This window comes from Pogonomyrmex barbatus, unplaced genomic scaffold, assembly GCF_055798465.1.
Source record: "Pogonomyrmex barbatus isolate J1 unplaced genomic scaffold, ASM5579846v1 scaffold1, whole genome shotgun sequence".
NCBI lineage: Eukaryota > Metazoa > Arthropoda > Insecta > Hymenoptera > Formicidae > Pogonomyrmex > Pogonomyrmex barbatus.
Genome location: NW_028297098.1, coordinates 18,198,282 through 18,225,231, shown reverse-complemented (window position 1 = coordinate 18,225,231; position 26,950 = coordinate 18,198,282). Strand labels below are relative to the sequence as shown.

The window sequence follows — 26,950 nt, the reverse complement described above, 5'->3', positions numbered from 1 at the left end:
AAAATTCAATAATATCTATATATGATAAATTTCAATAATATGATAAAATTTAAAGCATACTTTCTTAATCAAAAAAGTCTTTATTTATTTTAATGCAACGATACAAGGTCTTCAATAACTTTCTGATAGAAATCTGGAAAACGAGAGATAATAAATTGATGTATGACTGCGAGACAAATTTTCCAACTCTGCATCATTAAACTAAAACTTTTGAAAGTAAATGGACTCTTTTGAAGTGAATTAGTCACTCGTAGCACTTAAAAAAAAATTCACAGAATTCACATTACGCATTGCTTTAATCACGCTACAATCGAGTGTGGCGAATTGGAGTCTGATTGCTGACACTATAAATCTAACAAGATTAAATGGCCAATTAGAATGTTCAAATTTTTTAAATTTGTAAAACTGAAATTTACTTTTTAGTGGGCTAGATAGTGGGCTCTTTACGAAGCTGTTCGTCTCGAGGATATATATTTCGAGCATACAGATTGACAAGGATTGTGTTTATCTCTAAGGCAAGTAGGCCGAATTATATCTTTGCCAAGAATATCAGATTAATCAAATTGACATCATTTTTGTTTCAGATGTTAAGATGTTGAAAAAGCTGGTCGATGTATAAGAAACTGTGTATTGATTCAGAATATTCTGTATTATAATCAATATATGTCGAATCGGCTATTTCGTGAAGATGGTTCTGTATTCAGCCGTATCGGTTATTGAAGAATAAATCGAACGGGGTGATTATAGTAAGCATCTTTTTGATAAAGATATTCCACATTTTATATTCCATATTTTTAATATTCCAAATGAAGAGATTCGTATAGAGACGACGAGGCGGCATACTGATGAAGCTTATAGAGTCGATATAGAAAATGCTCAGACAACATCACTAAGAATGGTGAATAAAGTTTGAATGGAGAAGGACAAAACAGGATTCTCTTTTTATTTCTTTGATGCTTGGTAGCTAATAGGTTATTAAAGAAGCTTAACGATGAAAGATTCTATACAGTAAGACATGCTGATAACTTGACAGTCTTTATTAAAAGTTCTTTTTTAGAAAACACTTTTAGAGCTTAAGGAATTTTAGAAATGGAAAATAGTGTCAGAAGACAGATCACTTATCTGTCAGTAAATTCACTGAAGACGGTCTCATAATTTTTACTCGCAAGTATAAATGGGTTTAATTATGGAGCTCGTCTTTGGAGGAATCAGGTAAGTACGTCGGTGAAATATATCAAAATAGTAATCCTCCAATTGGCATTAGCCTTGACAGAAAATTGAAGTAATTTGATCTGAAAGTAACCTGAAGCAGAAAATTTGCATTTTTGTATGTATAGAAGATTTCTGAATAGATGTGGAGTTTGTGACTAAGAAGGATACATTGATTATATATAATACTCCGTCCAAACCTTATATGCTATGATGTGTGATGATCCAGAACACTAAAGTCTATGGCCAGAACATCACTGGAACGAAACAGAACGCTTAGTCTAAGAATAGTGTAAAGGTGAGAATGCTAATAGCAGCGATGGGATTATTATTTATTATTATTGCTCCGGACGGTTTCAGTCCATTATTGTCCTCTAAGATATGAGAATAAATAGAAGGTGTACATACTATTATCAAAAAAATTCTTACCGTGAGAAGAACCGTGTTATTGAAAAATGTAAAATTAGAAAAAGAAAAGAAAGAAGAAAAACGACGAGTCCTAAATAAATTAAAGATTTATTGCAAAAACAGGAGGCTAAAATAAAAAAACAATTATTGCCAGAAAAAGATATATGTACTTAATAATATATACTTACATAAATCTTATTATATAATATTGTTACCAATTTTTTTTGCTTATCTCATTGTCCTCTTATCTATGCGACATAATTAAAAATATAAAAATTGACATAACACTGTGTCATAATATAATTAAAATAAATAATTAAAATTTTAGAAAAATTTGATATACAAAAAAAATATATTATACTTCTACATATATTATACTTCTATCCTTTGACAAAGTATGTTTTAAACAACTTATTCTTAATTTTATCTCATAATGACATTTATTAAAACAGTAACTAAGTACTAATTTACGTGATAATTTTGATATTATTAATCTCGGTTGGCAAGTAACACGGATACATAGCCCGCCGATGTTTTTAGCAACTGAAATGTGTCATTTTATGATTAAGAATTTAAATTAAATTGTTAAAAAGTAATGCCTATTGAAAAATACCATTGCTTTATAATTCAAAATATAAGTATATGTACTTATCCTTTGAATCCTAAACCAATGATATTGTTCGATTTTTATAAACATTATAAATATATCTTCAATTACAAATGCACGCATGCACGCACACATACTCACATATCATACAAACTCACATATCACGTATATATATATATATATATATATATATAATAAATTGAATATTTTATTTCATGTAACTTACATTACAAAATGTAGCCATTGTCATCGGAAATGTTTTTCCTGCAGTAATATTGAGCGGTTTCTTTGCACGAAGCATGATTAATATTAAATTTTTTGCTGCTTTCGGTTCCAGAGTGTACCATACATACTCATATGTGGCGCGATGTATTTTGTCAGACTGAAAACATGTACTTTATATTACCTAAATGGCAAGATATCAAATGACATCTTAATAATGTTCTTAATGACATATCTATCATTTGACCTTATCTTACTTCTTGGGTAATATGGATATTACACTGAAAAATTAATTAATTTAATCAACTGCGAGAAAATGGAATTTATTATTTAAATCATATAATTATGTAGAGAAAATTAGATTTATTGAGATTTAGATTAACTGAAAATTATAAAAAGTACATACGATTGCCATAATTTCTACTAATAGTAAAATGTTAAATAAGATTATTAAGTTAATGATTAATTTAAATTTATTATATAATTTCAATATTATACAAAATATTCCGTAAGTTGAGGTCAGTCACTCGCGAAATGAATAGGAATCCAAAAATAAGACAGAAAGTTGATATGAACATAGATAGAAAAAGTATTATTTTCGAGATATTGCCATTTTTATGTTGAAATTTGAAACTTTGCTTTCAAATTTTTTTTGTTAATTGGAAGAAGAAATGGCCTTTATGAATTTTATAACATAATTAAAATGAAATAAAAGTTGTGGACTGCTTTAGCACTACTCAAGATGCACAACTATAAAGTTGCCAAGAGATACCAAGCGGGCTATATGTCCAAGTAGTGTACGTGTTTTGTGTGTGTGTGTGTGTGTGTGTGTGTGTGTGTGTGTGTGTGTGTGTGTGTGTGTGTGTATAAATAAAGAATAAGATAAAAAGATATTTATTCAAGATGTTCAAAATGATGACCCTCTATTGCAATACATAACCGGTATCCGAGAATGTTTTCGTAAAAAAATTTTAAAATATATTGTAGTAGAGGGTCATCATTTTGAACATCTTGAATAAATATCTTTTTATCTTATTCTTATATACGTAGCACAAAAAAAATGTTATATCCAACTGGGCAGCTTTCACGTGATATAACTTGGATAATGCTAATGTCGGCGGTATTGTAACTTTTATAACTCGAAAAGTACTTAATGAAAAAACATTTTATTATAGTGTTTTGAAAAGCTCTCGAGAGTAAGTTATAAGAATATGTAATAAAAAAAATGATAAAATAATTAATGTAATAAGCCGAGATAACAATGAAATAAAAGGTGGCATCACCTGTTCGGCAGATAGAATTTTAGATATCTTATAATTTTCTATTTTTCTTAGTTATATAAAAATATTTATATAAACTTATATCTAAATTCGGAACAAATGCTTAACATCGTGAACTATGTGTTGTTACTTGTTGACAAACTTCCAACGTAGCAATTCAAAGCTATATTCTTAAATCGATAATCAAACTTGGAAATCGATTACATCCTCCTCCCTCCCGTTATACGAAGTTTTTATTGTTGTCGAAAGTATCACTTTAGCCAGGGATCGAACCTGAATTCCCGCTTTCCGAATGAGTATTTTATCTTTTGGCCACAAATTGTGAGACATAACCAATTATGTTGTTATTAAAAAAATTATTGCATTATTCTACTTACTTGATTCACGAGAAATTCACCGACTACACAATAAAGACACATATGTAATAAAACACATAGAGTCGCGGTGATATACCAAAATAGTTGCATAAATGATAATTGTCCTCTTTGATTAATAACCTGAATAATTATAAATTAGATACAATACATTTTAAAATATATTGCTTTATTTAAAACTGACTAAGTAATTAAATATTCGTGAAACGATAGATTATGATAAACATATCTTGCAATGTTAATTTTGCAATGTTATTCATCAATTAGCAATATTTATCTTAATAATATCGTTTTATTATTTTTTACTTACATTAGTTATCAGAAATCCATGCAGACAGAATAATATACCAAATAAAAATAATAGACCGAGCAGCATTAAATCGAACGTATTATCAATAACTTTTACACATCTGTAAATTTGGCATGATATAAAATAATGAATAATATGAATAATACGTAAACTATAAATGTTAATATATCGTCAGATTTCTTTTCTAAGAATTACAAAAAATTCTAAAGAATGTGAAAATAAATGCATGCATATGCATGCATATGCATGTGCGTGCATGTGTAAATATATGTGCGTGTGCGTGTGTGCATTCGCTCGAGCGTGTGTGTGTGTGTGTGTGTGTGTGTGTGTGTGTGTGTGTGTTTTAATAAAAAATTTTTTAACAAAGTTATTTAATAAAATGATTAAGTCTTGTTCTTTGAACGTAAAAGAATATCTTCGTAGAACCTGATTAATCGGATGTGATCATTTACGATAAACCTTAAAACTGTTTTAAAATTTGGATCTTTCAGATTCAACAATTTCATATGTAGATTCTCCATTTGACCACATATATGCAGAACCAGTAATCCAAGGAAGTTGTCGACTGCTGTGTAAGAGAGACCAGATGTGGTCAGCGCGACCATTTGCACCAGATACGTTAACTCATATTTCGGACTGCTGGATGTATCGTGCAGATAGTAGACTTGAATTGCCAAAGGCCTTCCAGGATCGGTAAGATTTGTCACGTATCTAAGTGTTCGTCCGGAAAGCATAGAGCTGAGAGTGATCAGAAGTGTAAGAAGTATCATGAATAATCCGCACATGGCGAGAAAACGAGTAATTTTAGCTTGCTTTAACATGACACTTTTCTCTTCTTTCATTTTTATTTTTGTCCAGTCTTTCACAATCATTTTAATTAATGGCGATAAAGCTATAAAGAAAAATAATGTGTCTGCACTTAATATACATACGTGAAATTATTATTTTCTTATAATATTATTTTACTATTGCATTTCAACCTATTTCAATCAATTAAATAATGCAATTATGAAGTTAAGTTTCGATATTTAAGAAAAGTTTTCAAAAAATATAGAAATAAATCTTAAAGGCTCAAGCAAATAATTTGTTGAATAATAATACCTTCTTTGTTGTACCACATAATGAAGACTTTTAGCGTCGTTATCAAAAGTGGCAAAGTATATTGTAAATTATCTATCACTAGTATCATGTCACCCCACACCCTTATCAGCGACACTAAAGCCGGTATTGTCAATATAAAAATCAACGTGATGACATTGAAGAACAATCGAAATTTAGACGATAACTCTTCACGTTGATTTTTACTTCCTTGCGGCCATAAACCCACAATTTTCAGCATAAAACGATTTAGACCGATCGCCCATTCTACATCTATAATTTAAGCGATAATTAATTAATCAAATGAACATTGAAATCTTTTTTTAAACATCACTTTACGTTGTAAAATTTTACACATTTTTTTAGATTTTAGGTATAATAATATTATCAGAATATTTTATATAGATTTTATATAGTGTTGTTTATTATTTAAAATGTAAAACATCTTTACTTATCTTTTTATAATTTTATATGTTAAAATATAAAAAAACTTTATGACAATTTATGAACATTAAAAAAATATACATTTATAGTATGCATCACAAAAATTTTACTTTTTTAAATTCTAAATAGATAAGGTTGATAAAAGTCACACACGTATTTTATATCACTCTTATGTAAAAGATCACGCACACTTAATTATTTATTAAAAATAGAATAACGAAATGGAAATATTAAAGCGCAGAGTCCAATAGAATATTTTATATGCTGCAAGAACAATGTATTTATATTATAATTATTATGGCACAGATGCAATAAACTAATTTAAAAATAAAATACATGATTTTTTATAATGTTGTAATAAGAAAAATAAATATGACTTGGCGTCAAAATTTATAACTTTCCATTGTGCGTTCCATGTTTTAACATATTCTTCTTTCTATTAATAAATTTTTATTAAAACAATAATTTTTTTGCAAAATAACAAAGTATTTTTTTATAGATGATTTAGTTTATTAGATGTATTTTTGATTAAAGTTAGTAATTGGTAAGATAAAAAAAACACCATTATTTTCAGCTGAGTTATCCATAGTATTCGCCAGAGGATTACTGATCTCTCCTTCGTAAGTGATATCACTATTTTCTAAACATTGTCGCGCATGTCTTTAAACGAATTTTTGAAACGAGAAGATACATTGCACTCTTATAAATATGACAATGAGAAAGAACATATGTTCACGTGTTCGTTCGCGAAAGAGTTTAATGAATAAGTTATAATAGCAAGTGAAGTATATGAAGATGAACATTTAAAGTTGCTCGAGTGAATTATACTTTTTAATATCCGTTCGTACTTTTTTTTTGTTACCAAAAACTCCATTGTTAAAAAGTTGCAATCGCGAAAAAAACATTTCTTACGCTCATAGTAATGAAACGAGAAACGCGTTTAAGTTCTGGCTGTTTAAAGTTTTAGAAGACGCATGAAAATCGTCACAGCTTGTCGACACTTTTTACGTTGCTGAAAAGTTACGTTCATGAAAAAAAAAAAAAGAATCGCCAGTTGTTGGACATTTCAACGATGCATTATTAATGAATCTGTAGCTGCAATATCGTGTCAAATCCGATAGTAGAGACATAGCCGCATAACAAAGAGGGCAGGAAGAAATAAAGACAATTTATCAATTGTATTAATTCAAGTTAGGACTAAAAGAGATATGCATTTATATTAAAATAATTCTAAAATTAAATGCTTAGAATAAAAAAAACTTTATTAAAAATATTGACACACACACACACACACACACACACACACACACACACACACACACACACACACAATTGTTGTTTGTATATGTGTACGACATGTAAGATGGAAATAACGAATCGTATCTCTGTCAAAAATATTAAATTAATCAAATTGACATTGTTTTTATTTAAGAAGTTGAAAAAGCTGGTTGATATATACATAAGAGAACGCGTGTTACAGAATCTTTTATATTATAATCAGCATGTATCCCCCGAATCGGCTATTCCGGGAAGATGATCCTTTATCCAGCCATATTGGTCATTGAAGGACAATTTGTATAGGGTCGTTGTGAGCATCTTTCTGATGCAAGTTATTTTAATAATATTTTACATGATCTGTTTAGAGATGGTGAGGTGGCGAACTAATAAGTGGATAGAATGGACAGAGAGAAGACATCAGATTACAACATCATTAGAAACGGTGAGTATTGACGTTTGGGTGAAGAGGGCTGCCCGCGGCTTCTCTTCTTATTTCTTTGGTGTCTGGTGGCTGATAAAAGTTAGTAAAGAAGCTTAACAAGGGGATTCTATACAATAAGATCTGTTGATAACTTGGCAATTCTTATTAGAAGTTTCTTTCTAGAAACTTTTTAGAGTTTACGCAAGGAATCTTAGAAATGATTGAAGAATGGTGTCGAGAGACCATCATTTATCAGTAAATTCGCTGAAGACGGATTTCATAATTTTCACTAGCAAGTACAAAAAATCTTTGTAAAGGATCTCGTCCTTGAAGGAATTAGATTAGTATTTGATAAGTCGGTAAAGTATCTTAAAATCTTAAAAATAGTAATTCTCACAATTAGACTCATTCTCGATAGGAACTTGAGCTAGGAATAATCTGGATCAGCAAGAAGACTTGCATTTTTGTGCGTAGGAAGATCTCTGAATAGTGGAATTTATGACTGAGGAGAATTCATTGATTATATAGCAATGCTTCAAACCTACTCCTGCGATGATCTGGTGCCCCAGAACACTAAAGTCTACGGCCAGAACATCACTGGAACAAGTCAGAGTGTTTATTATATAAGTCTAGAGGTAAGAATGCTAGTAACGACGATGACACTATTTTTTGACACTGAACCGTTTTACTTATCCACTTGTCTATCTAAGATATAAGAATAAATAGAAGAAGGGTACTGTACACACGTGACTATCAAAAAAGTCCTATCGGGGACCATGTTGCTGTTAAAAGATATGAAATTGGAAGAAGAGAATAAACAAGAAAAATAATAAATTTTGGACAATAAATTATAGATATTTAAAAACAGGAGGATAAAATAGAAAAATAATTATCGATATAAAAAAAAGAATATATACTTATATAAATATTATTATATAACATTGTTATCAATCTTTTTCATTTATCTTATTAGCTTTTTATTTATACGATTAATAGTGTGTATAAAAATTGACATATATATATGATAATGTAATTAAAATATAATTTTAGAGAGATTTGATATGTAAAAAAAAGTATCATACTTTCACATATCTTTTGATAAAGCATAATATGTTTTAAATAACATATTCTTAATTTTATCTCGAAATAATATTTATTAAATCAGTGATTACGTGCTAATTTATATGCTAATTTTGATGTCATTAATTTCGTTTGACAAGTAATACGTATAGCCGGTGACATTTATCTCTCCCAATAATAATTTCGTATAGGGGGAGAAAACGGGAATATAATCGATTTTCAGATTTGATCATCGATTTAAGAATATAGTTTTGAAGTGGAAGTCTGTTAAATAATGTTATATAGTTCGCGATATTAAGGAATTGTTCCGAGTTTATAGATATAAATTTAGTTAAGAAAAATAGAATATTATAAGACACCTAAGATCCATCTAATATTCCATTGTTTGAGGATTTCCACTTAAATTGAAGATAAATTGATTAACCTTCATATGATTTTCAAACGATTAGTAAAAATCAAATTAATAATACCATTTTATGTCCCTCTCAAAGTCCTGTATGAAACATATTTCTTTAAAATGTTTCCAAGATATAAATTTGTAACACTTTAATTGACTTGTCCTGTATATAATAAACATGATCATTAAAATTAAAAAACATGATCAATTAAAATATATTCGAAAAACATTTGATGATTATTGAATAATTTTAAAAGCACTGTAAGTTATGCGATTAGATAATTTATACTAGTTATTATTAAAAAAGTTATTGTGCTATTCATCTACTTACTTGACTCACAAGAAATTCGCCGACTACACAATAAAGACACGTATGTAATAAAACACATAGAGTTGCAGAGAGGTACCAAAAAAGTTGTACAAATGATAATTGTCCTCTTCGAATAACCTGAATAATTAGATACATTACATTTAAAAATGTATTCCTTATGATTTCAAAAATCATCACTATGTAAAACGATAAGTAACTAAACATTTATGAAGCGATGTATTAAACATATCATATTATATAAACATATCTTGCCATGCCAATTGTTATTTACCAATTACTAATATTTATTTCAGTAAAGTGTATTATTATTTTTTACTTACACTAATTATTAAAAATCCATGCAGACAGAATAATATACCAAATATAAATAACAGACCGAGCAGTATTAAATTAAACGTGTTATCAATGACTTTTATAGATCTGCAAATTTGGTATGATATAAAATGACGAGTGATATGAATTATACATAAACTATAAATGTTATATCTTCAGGACAATTATAAAAAAATCTAAAGATTATTTTCGCTAAAATAAATGTATGCACACGTGTGTATGTATGTATGTATGTGTTTCTGTATGTTAAGATTTTTTAACAAAGTTCTTTAATGGAATGATTAAGTTCGATTATATGAACATAATTTATGAATATTTTTGTAAGAACCTGATCAATCGGATGTGGTCATTTACAGTAAACTTTAAAATTGTTTTAAAATTCTCATCATTCTTCAGATTCAACAATCTCAGGTGTAGATTTTCCATCTGGCCGCATATATGAAGAATCAGTAATCCAAGGAAATTATCGACGCCAGTATAAAAGAGACCAGATATAATTAGTGAGATTACTTGTCCCAGATATGTTAATTCATATTTTGGACTGCTGGATATATCGTAGAAATAGTAACTTTGGAGTGCCAAAGGTTTTCCAGGATCGGTGAGATTCGTCACTTCTCTAAGTGAAAATCCAAAAGGTATAGAACCGACAGCGATCAAAAATGTAAGAAATACTATGGATAGTCCACATATGGCAAGCAAGCGAGTAATCCTAGCTTGTTTTATCATGACATTTCGCTCTTCTTTTATTTTTACTTTTGTCCAGTCTTTCACAATCATTTTGATCAATGGCGATAAGGCTACGAAAGAAAATAAAGCGTTTATTATATATATGAATATATAAATATATATATATATATATATATATATATATGTGTATGTGTGTGTGTGTGTGTGTGTGTGTGTGAAATTATTATTTTCTTATAATATTTTAATATTGCTTTCTTAATTTAATTGGTAATTAATTAAGTGATGCAATTATTGGAGTTATAAGATTCAATATTTGAAAAAAGTTTCAAAAAAGTAAAAATTAATTTTAAAGGCTTAAAGATTGAATAATACCTTTTTTTTTATACCACATAATGAAGATTTTCAATGTTACTATCAAAAGTGGCAAAGTATATTGTAAATTATCTATCATTAGTATCATGTCGCCCCATACTCTTATCAGCGCCACTAAAGCCGGTATTAATATAAAAAGTAGCATAATGATACTGAATAACAATCGAAGTTTGGACAATAACTCTTCATGTTGATTTTTACTCTTTTGCGGCCACAATCCGACAATTTTCAGCATAAAGCGATTCAGACCAATTGCCCATTCTATATCTGAGATTAATTCATTAAATGTACCTTAAAATTTTTTATTTGGATATTATTTTACATTGTAAAACTTAACTATTTTTTAAATTTTGATTATGTAACAATATTATCAGAATATTTTATATAAATAAACATTATTGTACGCTATATAATTTAAATCATTTCCACTTATCTTTTTATAATTTTATACATTAAAATATTAAAAAAACTTTATAAAGATTAAAAAAAAGACATATATACATGATATGTATAATACATATTATATTACATATATATATTTATTACACATATATATATATATATATATGTGTAATAAAAAAGTCATTTTTTTTAATGTTAAATGTATAAGATTGTAAAAGATCACACGCATATTTTATATCACTTTCATGTGAAAGAAGTCATCACGCACTTTTAATTATCTATTAAAAAAGAATAACAAGATGAAAATATTACAATGCAGACCACAATAAAATACTTTATATGCAGAAACAATGTATTTATTTTACAACTATTGTGATACAGATGCAGCAAATTTAAAAATAAAGTGCGTGACGTTTTTCATTTGTAACGTGTTAATAAATTTTTAAAACAATCTCTTTACTAAATACTACTTTGATAAAGTATTATTTTATCTTAGATCTATTTTTGGCTAAAATTAGTAATTGATAAGATAAAAGAACACCATTATTTTCAGTCGAACTGTCCATAGCATTCACCAGAGGATTACTGATCTTCCCTGCTAAGTGGTATCCACCATTTTGTTAACATTATGTCGCGCATGTCTTCAAGCTAATTTTTGAAACGCGAGAGTACGTTGCTCCCTCATAAATATGGCAGCAACGAGAAAGAACATATGTTCTTAACGTTCGCGAAAGGGTTTAATGAATAAATTATAATACGGAGTATCCGAAGATGAACATTTGAAGTTTACCAAGTGAATTGTATTTTTTTGTATTGGTTCATATTTTTTTTTTCCTTTTGTTACCAAAGACTTTGCTATTCAAAAATTACAATTGTACAAAAAAATTTCTTATACTCATAATAATGAGACAAGGAACGAGTTCTGGTTGTTGAAAATTTAAAAAAAGCATGGAAAACGGCGCAGCTTGTCGACATTTTTTGCATTGCTGAAAAGTTACTTTGATGAAAAGAAAAAAGAATTGCCAGTTGTTGGACGTTTCAATGCATTATTAATGAATCTGCAGGATCGTTTCAGATCAGATAGTCATGACATAGTCACATAATAAGAACGACAGGAAGAAATAAAAGTGATAATAACAATTTATTAATCGTGTTAATTCCAAGTGCTAAAAGTGCTAAAAGAAATATTAAAGTAATTTTATTATTAAAATAATTAAAATAAAAAACTTTTGCTAAAAATACCGATATATATGTTGTATGTTGGGTGTGTGTGTGTGTGTGTGTGTGTGTGTGTGTGTGTGTGTGTGTGTGTGTGTGTGTGTGTGTGTACGCGCGCGCGTGTATGTGTACAAAATTTTCTTTTTTTCTTATTTTTTCTCAGTTATAATATTTGATTACAAGAGACGACACGATACCGTGGAGACCACACACTTCTTATCATAAATTTTTCTAGAAAAAATTCTCTGATAGGATTTTTTTATAATTATAAAATACAAATTGTCTTGAACTATCTTTTCAAGGCAAACTGAAAGCTATTGTGAAGAGAGCTGTATGACATTGGGTTACAGTGTCTCGTACGACAAAGAATCTGGATGCTATCAGATTCAAACTGTTTATTGAATAGGTATCATAGATGAAACCATGGTAACCTTGGTGAACCTAATTGTCTAATTTATTTTTTAAAGAACGATGTCTAATTTTTTTATTTCTAGACGGAAACAGAGATATTGGAGAAGTGAAAATGGTTCTTATATAGGATTCGTGTGACAAACTGGAAGTTGCTAACACTGTTAAACTTAAGATTAAATAAACAATTAGAACATTCAAGTCTTTTAAACCTGCAAAATTGGAACTTGTCTTTTTGTTTCTTCTTTATCAACAATTGGAAGAAATAGTGGACTTTATATAAAGCTGGAGATAATGGTTTAAGAATCTGTTTATCTCTGGAATATACATCTCGAGTCTGAAGACCGACAAGGATTGTGTTTATCCCTAAGGTGCCTAGGAAGGACAAATTATATCCCTGTCAAAAATCAGACTAATCAAGTTGATGTCGTTAAGATGTTGAAAAAGATATTTAAGAAACGGTATGTTGATGTAAAATCTTCTGCATTATAATTAGTATGCATATTGAATCGGCTATTTCGTGAAGATAGTTCTATGTTCAGTCATATTGAAAAATAATTTGAACTACGTAGTGAGCATCTTTCTGATGAGGGTAATTTTAATAATACTTCACATGAAGCAATTTGTCTAGAGACGGCGAGGCGACATATTAATGAAGTTTGTGGATGTTGGGAAAGCTAGGACGACGTTAAATTATAACATCATTAGAAACGGTGAGTATTGGTATTGGTGAGTAAGTTTGGATGGAAAGGAGTTGCCCGTTAAAGGAGATTCTCTTCTTTGATGTCTGATAGCTAGACTAATAGGCTATTAAAGAAGTTTAATAATAGAAAATTCTATATAGTAAGACATGCTGATGACTTAGCAATTCTTATAAGAAATTTCTTTCTAGAAACATTTTAGAGCATATGTAAAGGATCTTTAGAAGAGGTAATTGGAGAATGATATTGAGAGGCCAATTGGTCAGTAAATTCGCTGAAGATGCATCTCGATTTTCACTCAATATAAGATGGACTCTATAGAGGAATCACCATTCTTTGAGAAGTCATGTTATTGCCTGATCCGTCGGAAAAGTATTTTAAAAATGAATCTCCTCTAATGTGAATCATCCTCGATAAGAAACTGCTCTAAAAGCAAGATCAGCAATGCAAAAAAACTTACATTTTTGTACATTAGGATTTTTGGATAGACGTTTATGACTAGGGAAAATTTATTGATTATACACAACAGCATTCCTTCAAACCTATTGTGTGCTGTAATGGTGAATTCTGGTGAATTCTGGTGAATTCTGGTGGATCTAGAACATTAAAGCCCACGATTAGAATGTTACTAGAACGAGTCCGAGTGCTTATTCTAAAGATAGTCTACAGATGAGAATGCTAGCATGGAGACGTTATCAAATCTCTTCATTTGATCATATCACCATTATTGCCTATAACTTAAGATATAAGAATAAATGGAAAATGGGTGCTACACACACGTGACTACCAAAGAACTCCTGTCGAAGATTATGTTGTTATTGGAAAATATAAAATTGAAAGATGAAACAAAAAAGACAACGAATCCTAGATAATACATTGAAGATTTATTGCTTTAAAAACACGAAGATAAAATAGAAAAATAGTTATTGTCGTAAAAAAATATAGATTTGCATAAATACTATCTTATAATGTTGTTTCTAAGTTTTTTGGTTTATCTCATTATCCTCTTCCATGTAATCAATAATTGATAAAGATTGACATCGAGACATAATTAGAATGCAATTTTAAAGAAGCTTGATTTATAAAAATGATGTCTTTATATATTTTGATAAAACGTAAATACGTAAATATAGCACAGTATATGTAGTTGTAAACAATTTATTCTTAACTTCATATCTTGATGATTTATATTAAATCAACAACTACGTAATTTACGTGTTAATCTTGTCTGGCAAGTAATACGGATACATAGCCCGCCGACGTTTTTAATAACTGAAATATTCATTTACAATTAAGTATTAAGAATTTCAAGGCAATTTAGAGTATTATCTTATTTATTAAACAATTATAATACTTACAAAAATCTCGAACAATATCATTGTTTTATGATTCAAAGAATAAGTATATATAATTGTGTGTGTGTGTGTGTGTGTGTGTGTGTTTTTTAGATGTGTTATACACATATATAAATACACACATACAATAAAGCGCACGCGCGCACGCGTAGTATATATATATATATATATATATATATATATATATTTATGTGGTGTATGCATATGTACACTTATATATACTTATATATATTTATTTATGAATTACAAATTAATGATATTATTCAAAATTTATGTATATATTTTATTTATTTTACATAACTTACATTGCAAAATGTGCTCATTGTCATTGGGAATATTTTTCCTGCAGTAATATTAAGTGGTTTCTTTGCGCGAAGCATGATTAATATCAAATTTCTTGCTATCTTTGGTTCTAGAGTATACCATACATACTCATACGTGGTGCGATGCATTCTTTCAGACTGGAAAAAATATTATATAATATTATATAAATATTTTATAACTTGATTACTAAAACTTTGAAAAATTAATTAATTCAATTAATTGAAAGAAAATAAGGGTAAATCTTTACATTAGAGGACACAGCTTCGATGACTTTGACTTTGATATATGTTATAGAGGTAAGGGTACTGATCAACTTTTCCTTATAACTTAATTGGCGGTCTCGTTTAGTTTTCGAGATATACTTACATAAAGCTTAATTTTGAAATGTTATTATTCTGTTTATATGACACCTTGTATATGATGGATAGTATACAAATATATGTTATTTCAAGGTAATATTTATATTTTCGTGGTATTTTTTAGTTTATTTATTAAATATATATATATATATATATATATTAGTCATAAATATTAATAAGATTATTAAGTTGATGGCAGTTTATTTTTGCCAGTATAACTTTATATCACAAACATGATAATTAAAATTTGTATTCAAAAGTCGTTTGATAATTATTTAATAATTTTGTAGAACACTTTAAATTACAAGATACATACTGTTATTATTACAGAAATTATTATATTTTTCTACTTACTTGAGACACGAGAAATTCGCCAACTACACAATAAAGACACATGTGCATTAAAATACATAGAGTCGTAGAGATGTACCAAATTAATTGCATAAATGACAAATGTCCGCCTCGACTAACAACCTTAAATTATTGTAAATTAATCAAATAATATTTTAAAATGTATCGCTTTCTTGTTTTAAAATTTATTATATATAAAATGATAAATGGTAAACCATTTATGAAACATAAGATATATTTTGATAAACACATCTTGCGTTACCAATTTTGATATTTACTAATTAGCAATATTTATCTCAGTAAATGATATTGTTATTATTGATGTTGTTGTTGTTGTTGTTGTTATTATTATTTTACTTACATTAATTATCAGAAATCCATGCAGACAGAATAATATACCAAATAAAACTAACAGACCGAGCAGCATTAAATCGAATATATTATCGATAATTTTTATAGATCTGTAAATTTGCTATATTATAAAATAACGTAAATAATATAAATAATAAATTGTAAACATATTTTCTGTTAACATATCTTCAGGACAATTATAAAAAATTAAATTATTTTTGTAAAAATAAATGTATGTGCACGCATATGTGTATGTAAGTGTAGTATGTGAGCAGTATGTGAGTCTTTATGTTGGTAAGCAATTTTTTTTAACAAAATTTTTTAATGGAATGATTAAGTCGGTTATTTGAACAGAATTCGTGAATATCTTTATAAAAACCTGATCAATCGGATGTGATCATTTACGATAAACTTTAAAACTGTTTTAAAATTCGCATCATTCTTCAAGTGCAACAATCTCAAGTGTAGATTTTTCAACTGGCCACATATATGAAGAATCAGTAAGCCAACAAAATTGTCGATTGCGGTATAAAAAAGACCAGATATAATCTGCGAGATTACTTGTGCTAAATATGTTAGCTCGTATTTCGGACTGCTGGATACATCGTGCAGATAGTAGGCTTGGATTGACAACGGTTTTCCAGGATCAGTGAAATTTGTCACGTATCTAAGCGTTCGTCCAGAAAGCATAGAGCCAAGAGAGACCAATACTGTAAGAAATATCATGAATAGTCCGCATGTGGCGAGTAAGCGAGTAATTTTAGCTTGCTTTAGCATGACACTTCGCTCTTCTTTCATTTTCTTCTTTATCCAATCTTTCACAATCATTTTAATCAATGGTGATAAAGCTATGAAAAAAATATGTTTGCATTCCATATACATACATGTAATTATTATTTTTTATAATATTATTTTAATATTGCGCGTTATATAACAATTTCATTGATGTATTTGTTGATATGATATTTACGAAAAGTTTTAATAAAGTAGAAATCTTATAAGCTATAGAAATTAATCACATAGGTTAAAGCAAATAATTTGTTGAATAATAATACCTTCTTTGTTGTACCACATGATGAAGACCTTTAATGTCGTAATTAAAAGTGGTAATGTAAATTGCAAATTATCTATCATTAATAACATATCGCCCCAGACCCTTATCAGCGACGCTAAAGCTGGTATTGTGAGTACAAAAATCAGCATTATCACATGAAGTAACAACCGAAGTTTGGACAATAATTCTTCACGTTGATTTTTACTCTCTTGTGGCCATAAACCCACAATTCTTAACATAAAGCGATTCAAACCAATTGCCCATTCTAAATCTGCAATAATCAATTAACCATGCATAAATAAAATTTTTTATTTAAACATCACTTCACACTGTAAACCTCACACATTTTTTTTAAATTTTACGTATTAAAATGTTATCAAAATATTTTATTTAAAGAAACATTATTTCATTGTTTCATTTCATTGTTTCATTTCATTGTTATTTCATTGTAAAACATTTTCACTTATCTTTGTACTTCATATATTTAAATTTTTTATATATAAAAATTTATAAAGAATAAAGAGAATATACATTTATGATATCTGTAATAAAAATGTCATTTTTTAATTTTAAATGGATAAAAGATCACATAAGGATTTTATTATTTTTATGTAAAAAGCTATTATGCACACTTAATTATTAACTATCAACTATCAAATAAAAAAATAATATAATATAAAGTACAATAGAACGTTTTGTAAATTCAACAGAAGCAACAGAAACAATATATTTAGATATAGTACTAATTTAAAAAAATAATGCAAGATGTATTGTGTCATCTGTAACATGATTATTAGAAGAAAAAATACATTTTTCTTATGTCAAAATTTTCTATTGTGCTTTGCTATTAATAAATACATGAAATAATTATTTTTTTACAACATTAGTATTAGCGAAGTATTATTTTATATTTATTTTTGGTAAAAATTTTAATAATTGAAAAAGAATACCATTATATTCAGCTGAACGATCCATGGCATTCATTAGAAGATCACTGCTCTTCTATCGTGAGTAATATTACTTCCATTTTCTAGATACTATGTCGCGCATGCCTACAAACTAATTTTTGAAACGCGAAGGTACGCTGTACGTACCTCATAAGTATTGCAGCAAAGGAAAGGACATATGTTCTTATTGCTAACGTGCTCATTTCGAAAGGGTTTAATGAATAAATTATAATAACAGGTATGCGAAGTTCTTCAAGTGAATTGTACTTTCTTTATATAGTTTCATATTTTCTTTGTTTCTGTTGCCAAAAACATCGCTGTTGAAGAATAGAAAACTGCACAAAAAAAATTTCTTACTCTCATAATAATGAGATGAGAAACGAGTTATGTTTCTTGAAAATTTTAGAAGACGCATGGAAAACGCCACAGCTTGTGTCGACATTTTTTTTGTTGTTATAAAATTCCATTGCTGAAAGAGAAAAAAAATCGCCATTTCAACGATGCATTATCAATGAATCTACAAGTCTGTCATTTCCATCAGACAGTCGGGACATAACTACATAACAATAATGACAGGAAGAAATAAGAGATGAGAATTTATCAATCATATTAATTTAAATTAGTGTTAAGATATGCATTTATAAAATGATTCTGAAATTAAAATATTTAAAATAATAAAGCTGTGCAAGGTACCAATGTACGTGTGCGCTCGCGCGAGTGCATGTGTATTCATATGTAAATATGTATCACAATGTTCTTTTTTGTACCAGCCACATACAAATATAGAAGACATGATATCGAAAAATGACAAACATCTTATTATTAATTTTTCTAGAAGAAAATTAACGTCTGAAAAAATCTGAAAAAGACATGTAAGACCGTTGCTATAATCCAACTCTCTAAATCAAGCTAGAAGCTATTGTGACGAGAATTGTTTGGCATTTAAGAAGTAGTGTTTCAAACGACGTCTTTGGGAAACTAGACGAAACTCCACTTAATCTTATCATGTAGGGCTCTTAATATCTAGGCGGACTTTAGTTTCTTTAAGCTACTCATGGGAATCGATAATATTAATAACATAAATATTTTAAAAATACAATAAAAATAAAAAATTGAAGATGATGAAATAGAAGACTCGCAAGGAACCTTTGTTCAGGAGAAATCGGTTGATGGATGGATTCATGAGACTCCGAAAACACAACTGTGATCGGTAACGCTGACTCTTGTAAAAAGGAGCCTTTGTAACTTCAAAAAAGAAAGCAAAAAAGGAAAGGAAGAAGATTCGCAGAATTCTTCCAATTCTTATACATTGCTAAGCGGAGTTGAGAGACACCAAAGAGTTGGAAGAGTTCTGATAACATTTTCCATCTACAAATAAAGAGATCAAAAAAGATAGTCCGATATGATAGTTCGATTCATAATTTTTTAAGACAACGTTTGTATAAAATAAAAAAAATTACTAGAATAATATAAAATATATTTAAAATTTTTTAAAAATTAAATTAGATTTCATTACTTGGATCGAAGTAATCTGGAGGACAAAGGATATCTTAAAAAGTATAGAACAGATGAAGAGTTGAAGTTTTGTATGGATTATCTATAAAAAGCTTTGATAAGTTATAAAAATGATCTGAGAAGAATTGACGAACAGTAAGGATATTCTCTAATAGATCCGTGATTGCAGGATGGACTTCAGATGAGAAGAGTTCGCCTGGAATAGAGCAAGGAATATAGATCAACCCTGAAATTTTTTTAGAAAAAGAAATATAAGAATTTTATGATTAGAATTTAAGGAAAAAATTGGCAGGACTTTTGCAAGTCGATGGAGGATACATCGCAGACTTTGCAAAATTCTAACATTTTTTTAGATTTTATGTATAAATGCTATAATATAAATAATAATATAACAATACTTTAAACATCATTATATATCTTAAATTGTAATATGTTCATATTCATATTTCTTTTAATAATTTTATATATTCAGATATTAAGTATCTGTGAAGATTAAAGAATTTACATTTATGTTATCTATATAGTAAAAATTTAAATTTTTAAATAAAAAAATTGAATATTATGTAAAATTGATAATAATTCGTATACAAACTTTGTATCACTTTTATATAAAAAGTTGTCATGTGTATTTAACTATCAATTAAAAAAATAAATATGAGAAGGAAATATTAAAACTAAAATAGTTTTAAAATACAATAGAATGTTAAATTTCGATGTTAAGAAACAATGTATTTATTTTTTAATTGTATAGTACAGATACAGCATATTAATCTGAACATAAAGAAAGAAGGGAATTAATGGCACATGTACACAAGTATTATCATTCGTAACATAATAATTCAAAGAAAAAAGTACGTTATTTTAGTTGCGTTAAAATGCAAAAATTCCTATTGCACTCTACATATTAATGTATTTTCTTCTCTGTTATTAATGAATACTTGAAACAATAATCTGTATGATATAGCAAAGTATTATTTTTATTAGAACTATTGTTTGATAAAATTAGTATTGATAGACTCAAATAGAGACAAAATATAATAGAGACAAAAAAAGACACCATTATATTCATCTAAATGATCCATGGCATTCATTAAAGAATTATTTCCAGATTTTCATGAATCATGTTATCTCTATTTTTTTAAACATTATGTTGCATGTTTTCAAACTACAATTGTTGAAACCCGAAAGTACATTGCACCGTCGTAAATATTGTAGCAACGAGAAAGAACATGTGTTCTTGTCGCTTACGTGTTCGTTCAAAAGAGTTTACTGAATAAATTATAATGGCGAGTGTGCGAAAACGAACAATTGAGGTTCACTAAGTGAATTATACTTTTTTACATTGTTTCGTACTTTTTTCCCCTTTGCTGTTACCAAAGATCTCGCTATTAGAGGATCGCAATCGCAAAAAAAGAATTTCTTATACTCGTAATAATGAGACGAAAAGTGAGTTCTAGCTATTGAAAAGTTGTTTAGAAGACGCGTGGAAAGCACTATAGCTTGTCGACATTTTTTGCGTTGTTAAAAAATTCTCTTGCTGAAAGAGAAAAGTATCGCTAGTTGTTGGACATTTCAATGATGCATTATTAATGATTCTGTAACTGTAGGATCGCTTCGGATCAGACAGTCGGGACATAACCACGTAACGAGAATGACAGGAAGAGTGTTAGTGACAATTTATCAATCATATTAATTCAAATTAGTATTATAAGGAATACATATTTAATGAAACAATTCTAAGATTAAAATGCTTAAAATAAGAAAATCTGTGAAATATTAATGATATGTGTATGTGTGTGTATATATATATATATATATATATATATATATATATATATATAATGTGTGTGTGTGTGTATATATGTGTATGTTATGTATCAATTTTCTTCTTTCTTCCATCAGCCATAACGTATGGATACAATAGAGAATACTTTATCAAATAACGAGAATCTTTTTATTAATCAGTTTTTCTGGAAGACATTCTGTTGATTTTAAATAATTGTAAAATATATTATTTTTAAATTTAGTTAATTGTAAAAAGTAAAACCTAGATTAATTCCACGATGAAATATTTACTTTGTATATTGTACATTTATTTTGTACATTAGTGAAGCAACTCAAGAAGAAAATTTTTGTGATATTTTAAAAGCTGGTTCGTCGGGATATGGTTTCAGCATGTGAGTTTATCTATTCAACTTGCTTGTTAACGAAACTCATCGCCAAAAAGAGGGAGTGAAATAAATTTTTTACGACGTTGTTTTCGTTTAGGACAGAAGTTTTTACGGCATTTTACGGTATCTCGATATAAAGTGCATCTTAAATTCTGAAGTTGCTTAAATTCTAAATTTTAAATCTTGAAATAAATAAAAATATCACAAAGAAATATTTTTTTACCTAGAAAAGAAATTAATTCAACTTGCATGTATTCGCAAAGATAAATTGTTTGTTCTTGTGTATTGCAATTGTCTATTATTTTTTTAAAGCAAAAATTGCTTCAAAAATCGCGTTTAAATTTACAGAAATATTTTTTCACTATGGCGTAACGCTACTAAAACGACTACTAATTTACAAAATTTACATTTGTTACGCGTGACAATGCTGAAGCGTGAGTACGTGAAAGATTTCCCAATGCGAACTGTTTATCATGCAATACTAATCACACATCACGCTCTTTCACGAATTATTTTACGCTTATCTACAAAAATCGGATCATTGGGACACACAATTTATCGATTAGGATTTATCTTTAGGTTGATAACAAAAACATCCGTGTAACAAAACAAGATTGATAAAAAAAAAAAGAAAGAATATCTTTTTTATAACGAAAACAGATACAGTACGACGAAATTGCTGCTGATCTCTATCAAGACTCTTTTATTTTCATGCAAAACAAGAGTACAATATAGGACTATAGAAATTTCTTATTATACAATTAATAAACTTATATGAGAAATAAAAAGGGACACAATTATTCTTATTTATTCGTTCAAACGTATGAGCTGCGGTAAATGCCATTGCTTTTCGCACACGATCATTTAATGCGCTGCTGCGATTATTGTAAGATAGGATTTCGTGTTGGCAGACGCGCGGATGTTGATGTTGGTTCTGGATGTTCCCAGACTTGACGACTCGCCGCATACCACCGCATAGCTGCCGTTGTCATTCATCACACTAATGTAATGAATAACTCCTATACAGAAGAATATTCCAAATAAATTATCACATTCTCAGGTATAATATATTTACTGCTCTTTAATAAACGCTCGATTAATAAATTAATAATTGTTAAATTTATAATATGCTGTATTAATATTTTTTGCTGTTTAATATCTTGTTAGTAGCATCTTCTCAATTTTTAGCTACATGTGTCTCAATATTCATATTAATTAAAATCAAATTATATAAGTTTTTCTTAAGTAATATTTTCTCACCGTTAGTGATGGTCAGCGTTAGAATACCCGATTGAACAGTATTCGTTGGATTATTAAACTCGATAACTCGGCGGAAGACTGTTTCATCGGCACGTCTTTGTCCAATTTCGAGATTTCCGATGAATCCAGCAGCATATGTATTGGACACGAGACTTTTCTATATAAACATGACATAAGACATAGGTTTTTCTTAATGATCATGCCAAGAAATTTTGTTTATCCTTTGTGGAGACTGTAATATTTTTTCTATATTGTTACAGCGAATATGTAATATTAAGATAAATTATTCATATGCAAATAATTTAGATCAACTTTGATATAATGAATCTTTAGATTATCTTGCTTCATAAAAATTGATAATCAGTGTTTTTAAAGCTAAGATATAAATAGATAAGCATTGTTTCAAGTAATATTAAAAATAAAAAAGATAATTTTAATAAAATGTTAAAGTCTGACATAAAAATAAAGATCATGCGTATTTAAGAATTTGTATGAATTACACTTTTTTAAAAAAAAAGATTATATTATAAAAGATACTTAATTTTAAATGATTTAAAATTCATATTCAGAAATCAGAACTTAAAATATTATTTTTAATTTTATTTTATTATTATGCCATATGATAATATAAAGAAACTATACGTTCAAAAATACATACATATGTTAAAAGACATGTTAAAAAAATTATAAAATAACAAAATTATAAAAAAAAATATCTTTGAAATGCAATTTACGAATCGTCTAAAGCATATCTTAATTGTTTTATATATTTTCAGATTTTTATTTTTTTCGGTACGACAAATTATTGGCTTACCAGCGCCGTTTTTGGTACAACATCCTCTTCGGCGAAATTGACCTGGATATTGTCAGTTTGTGACAGATCGATAGCCGTGGCCGCCTGCAAGAGTCCCAGAATTGCGAGTGCAACGACGATCGGACGCGACATTTTGATACGATTTGATCGGAACGTGAGGTGCGTCCGTCTCTTTTATAGGGTACCACAAGTGATGCGCCAAGGTGAGCGTGCCTTATCTGTACCCGGCTTTTTATGATTTCTCCATCGATGGTGGCCCTACCGCGTTTCTCCCCCGCGGAATACAAATAAGAAAAACGCGACCGCGAAGGAGGCACGTATGCCGTCCGTCTGGTTCGCGGGACCGTGCATGGACGACGAATTCTCGCGGATGACCCTCGAAAAGGAGTATCAGCCGACCATTGGTATTCGAGTCGAGCGTTTGGCGCCCCAGGTGTCCCATAAAACTCTACTTCTTTTATTGAAGTCCCTGTACATGTATAGGTGAAAACCATTTGCACGGTCGTAGTAAAGATAATAGATCCTTTCAAATCCTCGACCGCTTCTTCGAATTCGTGAGCTTATCCGTTCTTGAAAAAAGCTATTTATCTTTCATGTTAAACGAAATGTTGAATGCAAAAAAGAGTTGCATTTATATTTTCAGAAAAAAAATTAGTGCGTTACGTAATCAGTAATAAATTTAATAATATTCTTGGTACTCTTATCTTGTATCTAATTATAAGATAAATATATATATATATATATATATATATAAAACCGTTCTCGGACTCTCTTTAAAATAGAATACATATGCTTGTGTAATTTTTATATTTTGATATAATTATGATAATTTTTTTTAATTATAAAATAACAAAAATATCTGTTATTAATCTGTTATTAATGTGTTTTGTTTGGAAAATTAAAAATTTTATTTTATTTTAATTTTATGAATATATATGAAAACTTGTAAATAGTGAGATACATGTGATGTTTATAATTTATTTGATGAAATCATGTTATATTATATATTATATTATGTTCTTTATAAAAAAATTAATTAAAATTAGTAAAAATATATATTAAATATTATATTGAATATCATCATATTAGATATAAGTATCTATTTAAATTATAGTTTTATCATTAAATTTTTTTAATACACGGTTGTGGATATTTAATTATAATTATATATATTAATTATAAATGCACATATGCACATATTTAAAATAAAAAAAATGTTTTACATAAACAGAAATTCTATTTTATATCCAAAATATATAATGTTATATTATATATAATGTTAATTATATTAAATTATAGTTGTTTTTTTTATACTTTATAGCAATGTTTATAGCAACTTTATAGCATTCATGTATTTTGGATACGGAATTTTGTGAATTTTTTGAAATATTTATATTGGAAATCGAGCATTTCTTGAAATATCATTAAAAGATAATTAGAAACGAAAATTGACATTTCTCAGAATCAAAAAAAATTCCGTTAATATTTTTTGACTCTTTGACATTCAAATCAAACATCTTTTCATTTACCTCCTCCATTTATCCCCCTCGAAACATGCGGAATATCTCCTTATACTTCTCATAAGCACTAATAATTAATGTTTAGATGCTCTTGAATTATATTTCTTAAATGCTGTATGCGTGCAAATAGTTTGATATGTTTCGAAGAACTACTTAAATCGTGCATATAAATCTAGTCGTAAAATAAGTCACGGAGATGCATATGTAATCGGATATATGGCAGTCAAGTTATTTAAAATTTATGATACTATGATAAAAATTTACTAAGCAAATCTGTCATATATATGTTAATGATAAATCTTTAAATGGATTAACATATGTTTTGACATATCTATTTTTATTTGAAAATTGAAATCAACATTTGTCTATAGCACAAAATATTGCTATAACATTGATTATAATATACAAAAATATTATTTGACAAAATTGAAATATTTTTATATGGAATTTAAATAAAAAATGTGTGTGTGTGTGTGTGTGTGTGTGTGTGTATATGTATGTATAAAAATGTGTGTGTGTGTGTGTGTGTACATAGCAATAAGTTAATAGTAAGTATATGTTTTTTTTTAAATATAAAACATTTAAAAAAGAAAAAAATATATATATTTTTTTATTTCTATTATATATTACATATGCTACATTATTTGTTTTCAGTATTTAAACAGAAAGGAATATTTTAAAACATGTACTAACTTATCGCTAACATAGATATATATCAGATTTACTCAGTAAATTTTTATCACATTATCGTAAGCTTTAAGTAACTTAAACATCAGATTTCCGATTATGTATGCGTCTTTGTGGTTCATTTTATGACTATAAATTTGTACGAACAGTTTAAATAATTCCTGGAAGCATATCGGATTGTTTGCACAAAAATAAAATATTTGAGAAAAACAAATTAAGAGCTTCTAAATATCAATTATTGGAATGTGCAAGAAGCATAATGAAATATAATGCACGTGTTTTACAGAAAGCTTTAGAAGTAAATTTGAGCATATTTAATTCAAAATCAAAAAATTAAAAAAATATTAATCGAAATTTTAGAAATCATCAATAAATTTTAGAAATCATAAATCGATCGATTTCTTCTTTTTCTAAATATTCAAATATTCAGATTTAAATTTAAATAATTTAGATGACGATTCCAGATTCAAGTAATTTAGGTATTCAGATTATTCAAATAATCTAAATAGTTTGGTTTTAAATTTTCAGCTCTAAATTAATTTCGAATATTCAGACTCTAATCGAATGGCGATTTGACTTGTGGATCTTTAGCAGAAGATTCGATTTCTAATCAATTTTCCAACACGTTAAAGAAGTAAGCACCCTCTGCTGGAACTAGGCAG

The 26,950-nt window shown here is 28.1% G+C and overlaps 4 protein-coding genes and 1 long non-coding RNA gene across 5 annotated transcripts; 1 reads left to right on the top strand and 4 right to left on the bottom strand.

Moving 5' to 3' along the window:
• The first annotated feature begins 1,339 nt into the window (after window positions 1-1,339).
• On the top strand, window positions 1,340-8,552 carry LOC148938193 (uncharacterized). The gene is made up of 4 exons (XR_016137973.1): window positions 1,340-1,507; window positions 4,902-5,103; window positions 7,596-7,672; window positions 8,070-8,552. It is a non-coding gene; the product is annotated as an uncharacterized LOC148938193 (long non-coding RNA).
• LOC105425359 (odorant receptor 10-like) lies at window positions 2,007-6,539 on the bottom strand. Its single transcript, XM_089070903.1, has 7 exons — window positions 6,515-6,539; window positions 5,512-5,781; window positions 4,837-5,302; window positions 4,411-4,510; window positions 4,104-4,223; window positions 2,451-2,606; window positions 2,007-2,160 (listed from the first exon to the last, which is right to left on the bottom strand). Exons 1-7 carry the CDS (start codon window positions 6,537-6,539, stop codon window positions 2,107-2,109), a joined length of 1,191 nt encoding a protein of 396 aa, XP_088927029.1. The 3' UTR covers window positions 2,007-2,106.
• Window positions 8,553-8,832: 280 nt separating the features above from the next.
• On the bottom strand, window positions 8,833-11,133 carry LOC148938192 (uncharacterized). The gene is made up of 4 exons (XM_089070923.1): window positions 10,852-11,133; window positions 10,121-10,589; window positions 9,780-9,879; window positions 8,833-9,576 (listed from the first exon to the last, which is right to left on the bottom strand). The coding sequence occupies exons 1-4, from the start codon at window positions 11,084-11,086 to the stop codon at window positions 9,448-9,450; spliced, it is 933 nt and encodes a 310-aa protein (XP_088927049.1). The 5' UTR covers window positions 11,087-11,133; the 3' UTR covers window positions 8,833-9,447.
• A 3,497-nt stretch (window positions 11,134-14,630) lies between these two features.
• On the bottom strand, window positions 14,631-17,655 carry LOC112552487 (4-vinylanisole receptor-like; the record flags this gene model as incomplete). The annotated part of the gene is made up of 6 exons (XM_089074482.1): window positions 14,631-14,852; window positions 15,241-15,396; window positions 15,973-16,092; window positions 16,331-16,430; window positions 16,700-17,168; window positions 17,376-17,655. Coding segments are annotated over 6 exons (1,179 nt in total), but the record flags the coding sequence as incomplete, so codon positions are not given.
• Window positions 17,656-22,683: 5,028 nt separating this feature from the next.
• Window positions 22,684-24,338, bottom strand: LOC105425330 (uncharacterized). Its single transcript, XM_011636052.3, has 3 exons — window positions 24,082-24,338; window positions 23,268-23,424; window positions 22,684-23,026 (listed from the first exon to the last, which is right to left on the bottom strand). Exons 1-3 carry the CDS (start codon window positions 24,211-24,213, stop codon window positions 22,872-22,874), a joined length of 444 nt encoding a protein of 147 aa, XP_011634354.3. The 5' UTR covers window positions 24,214-24,338; the 3' UTR covers window positions 22,684-22,871.
• Window positions 24,339-26,950: the final 2,612 nt, after the last annotated feature.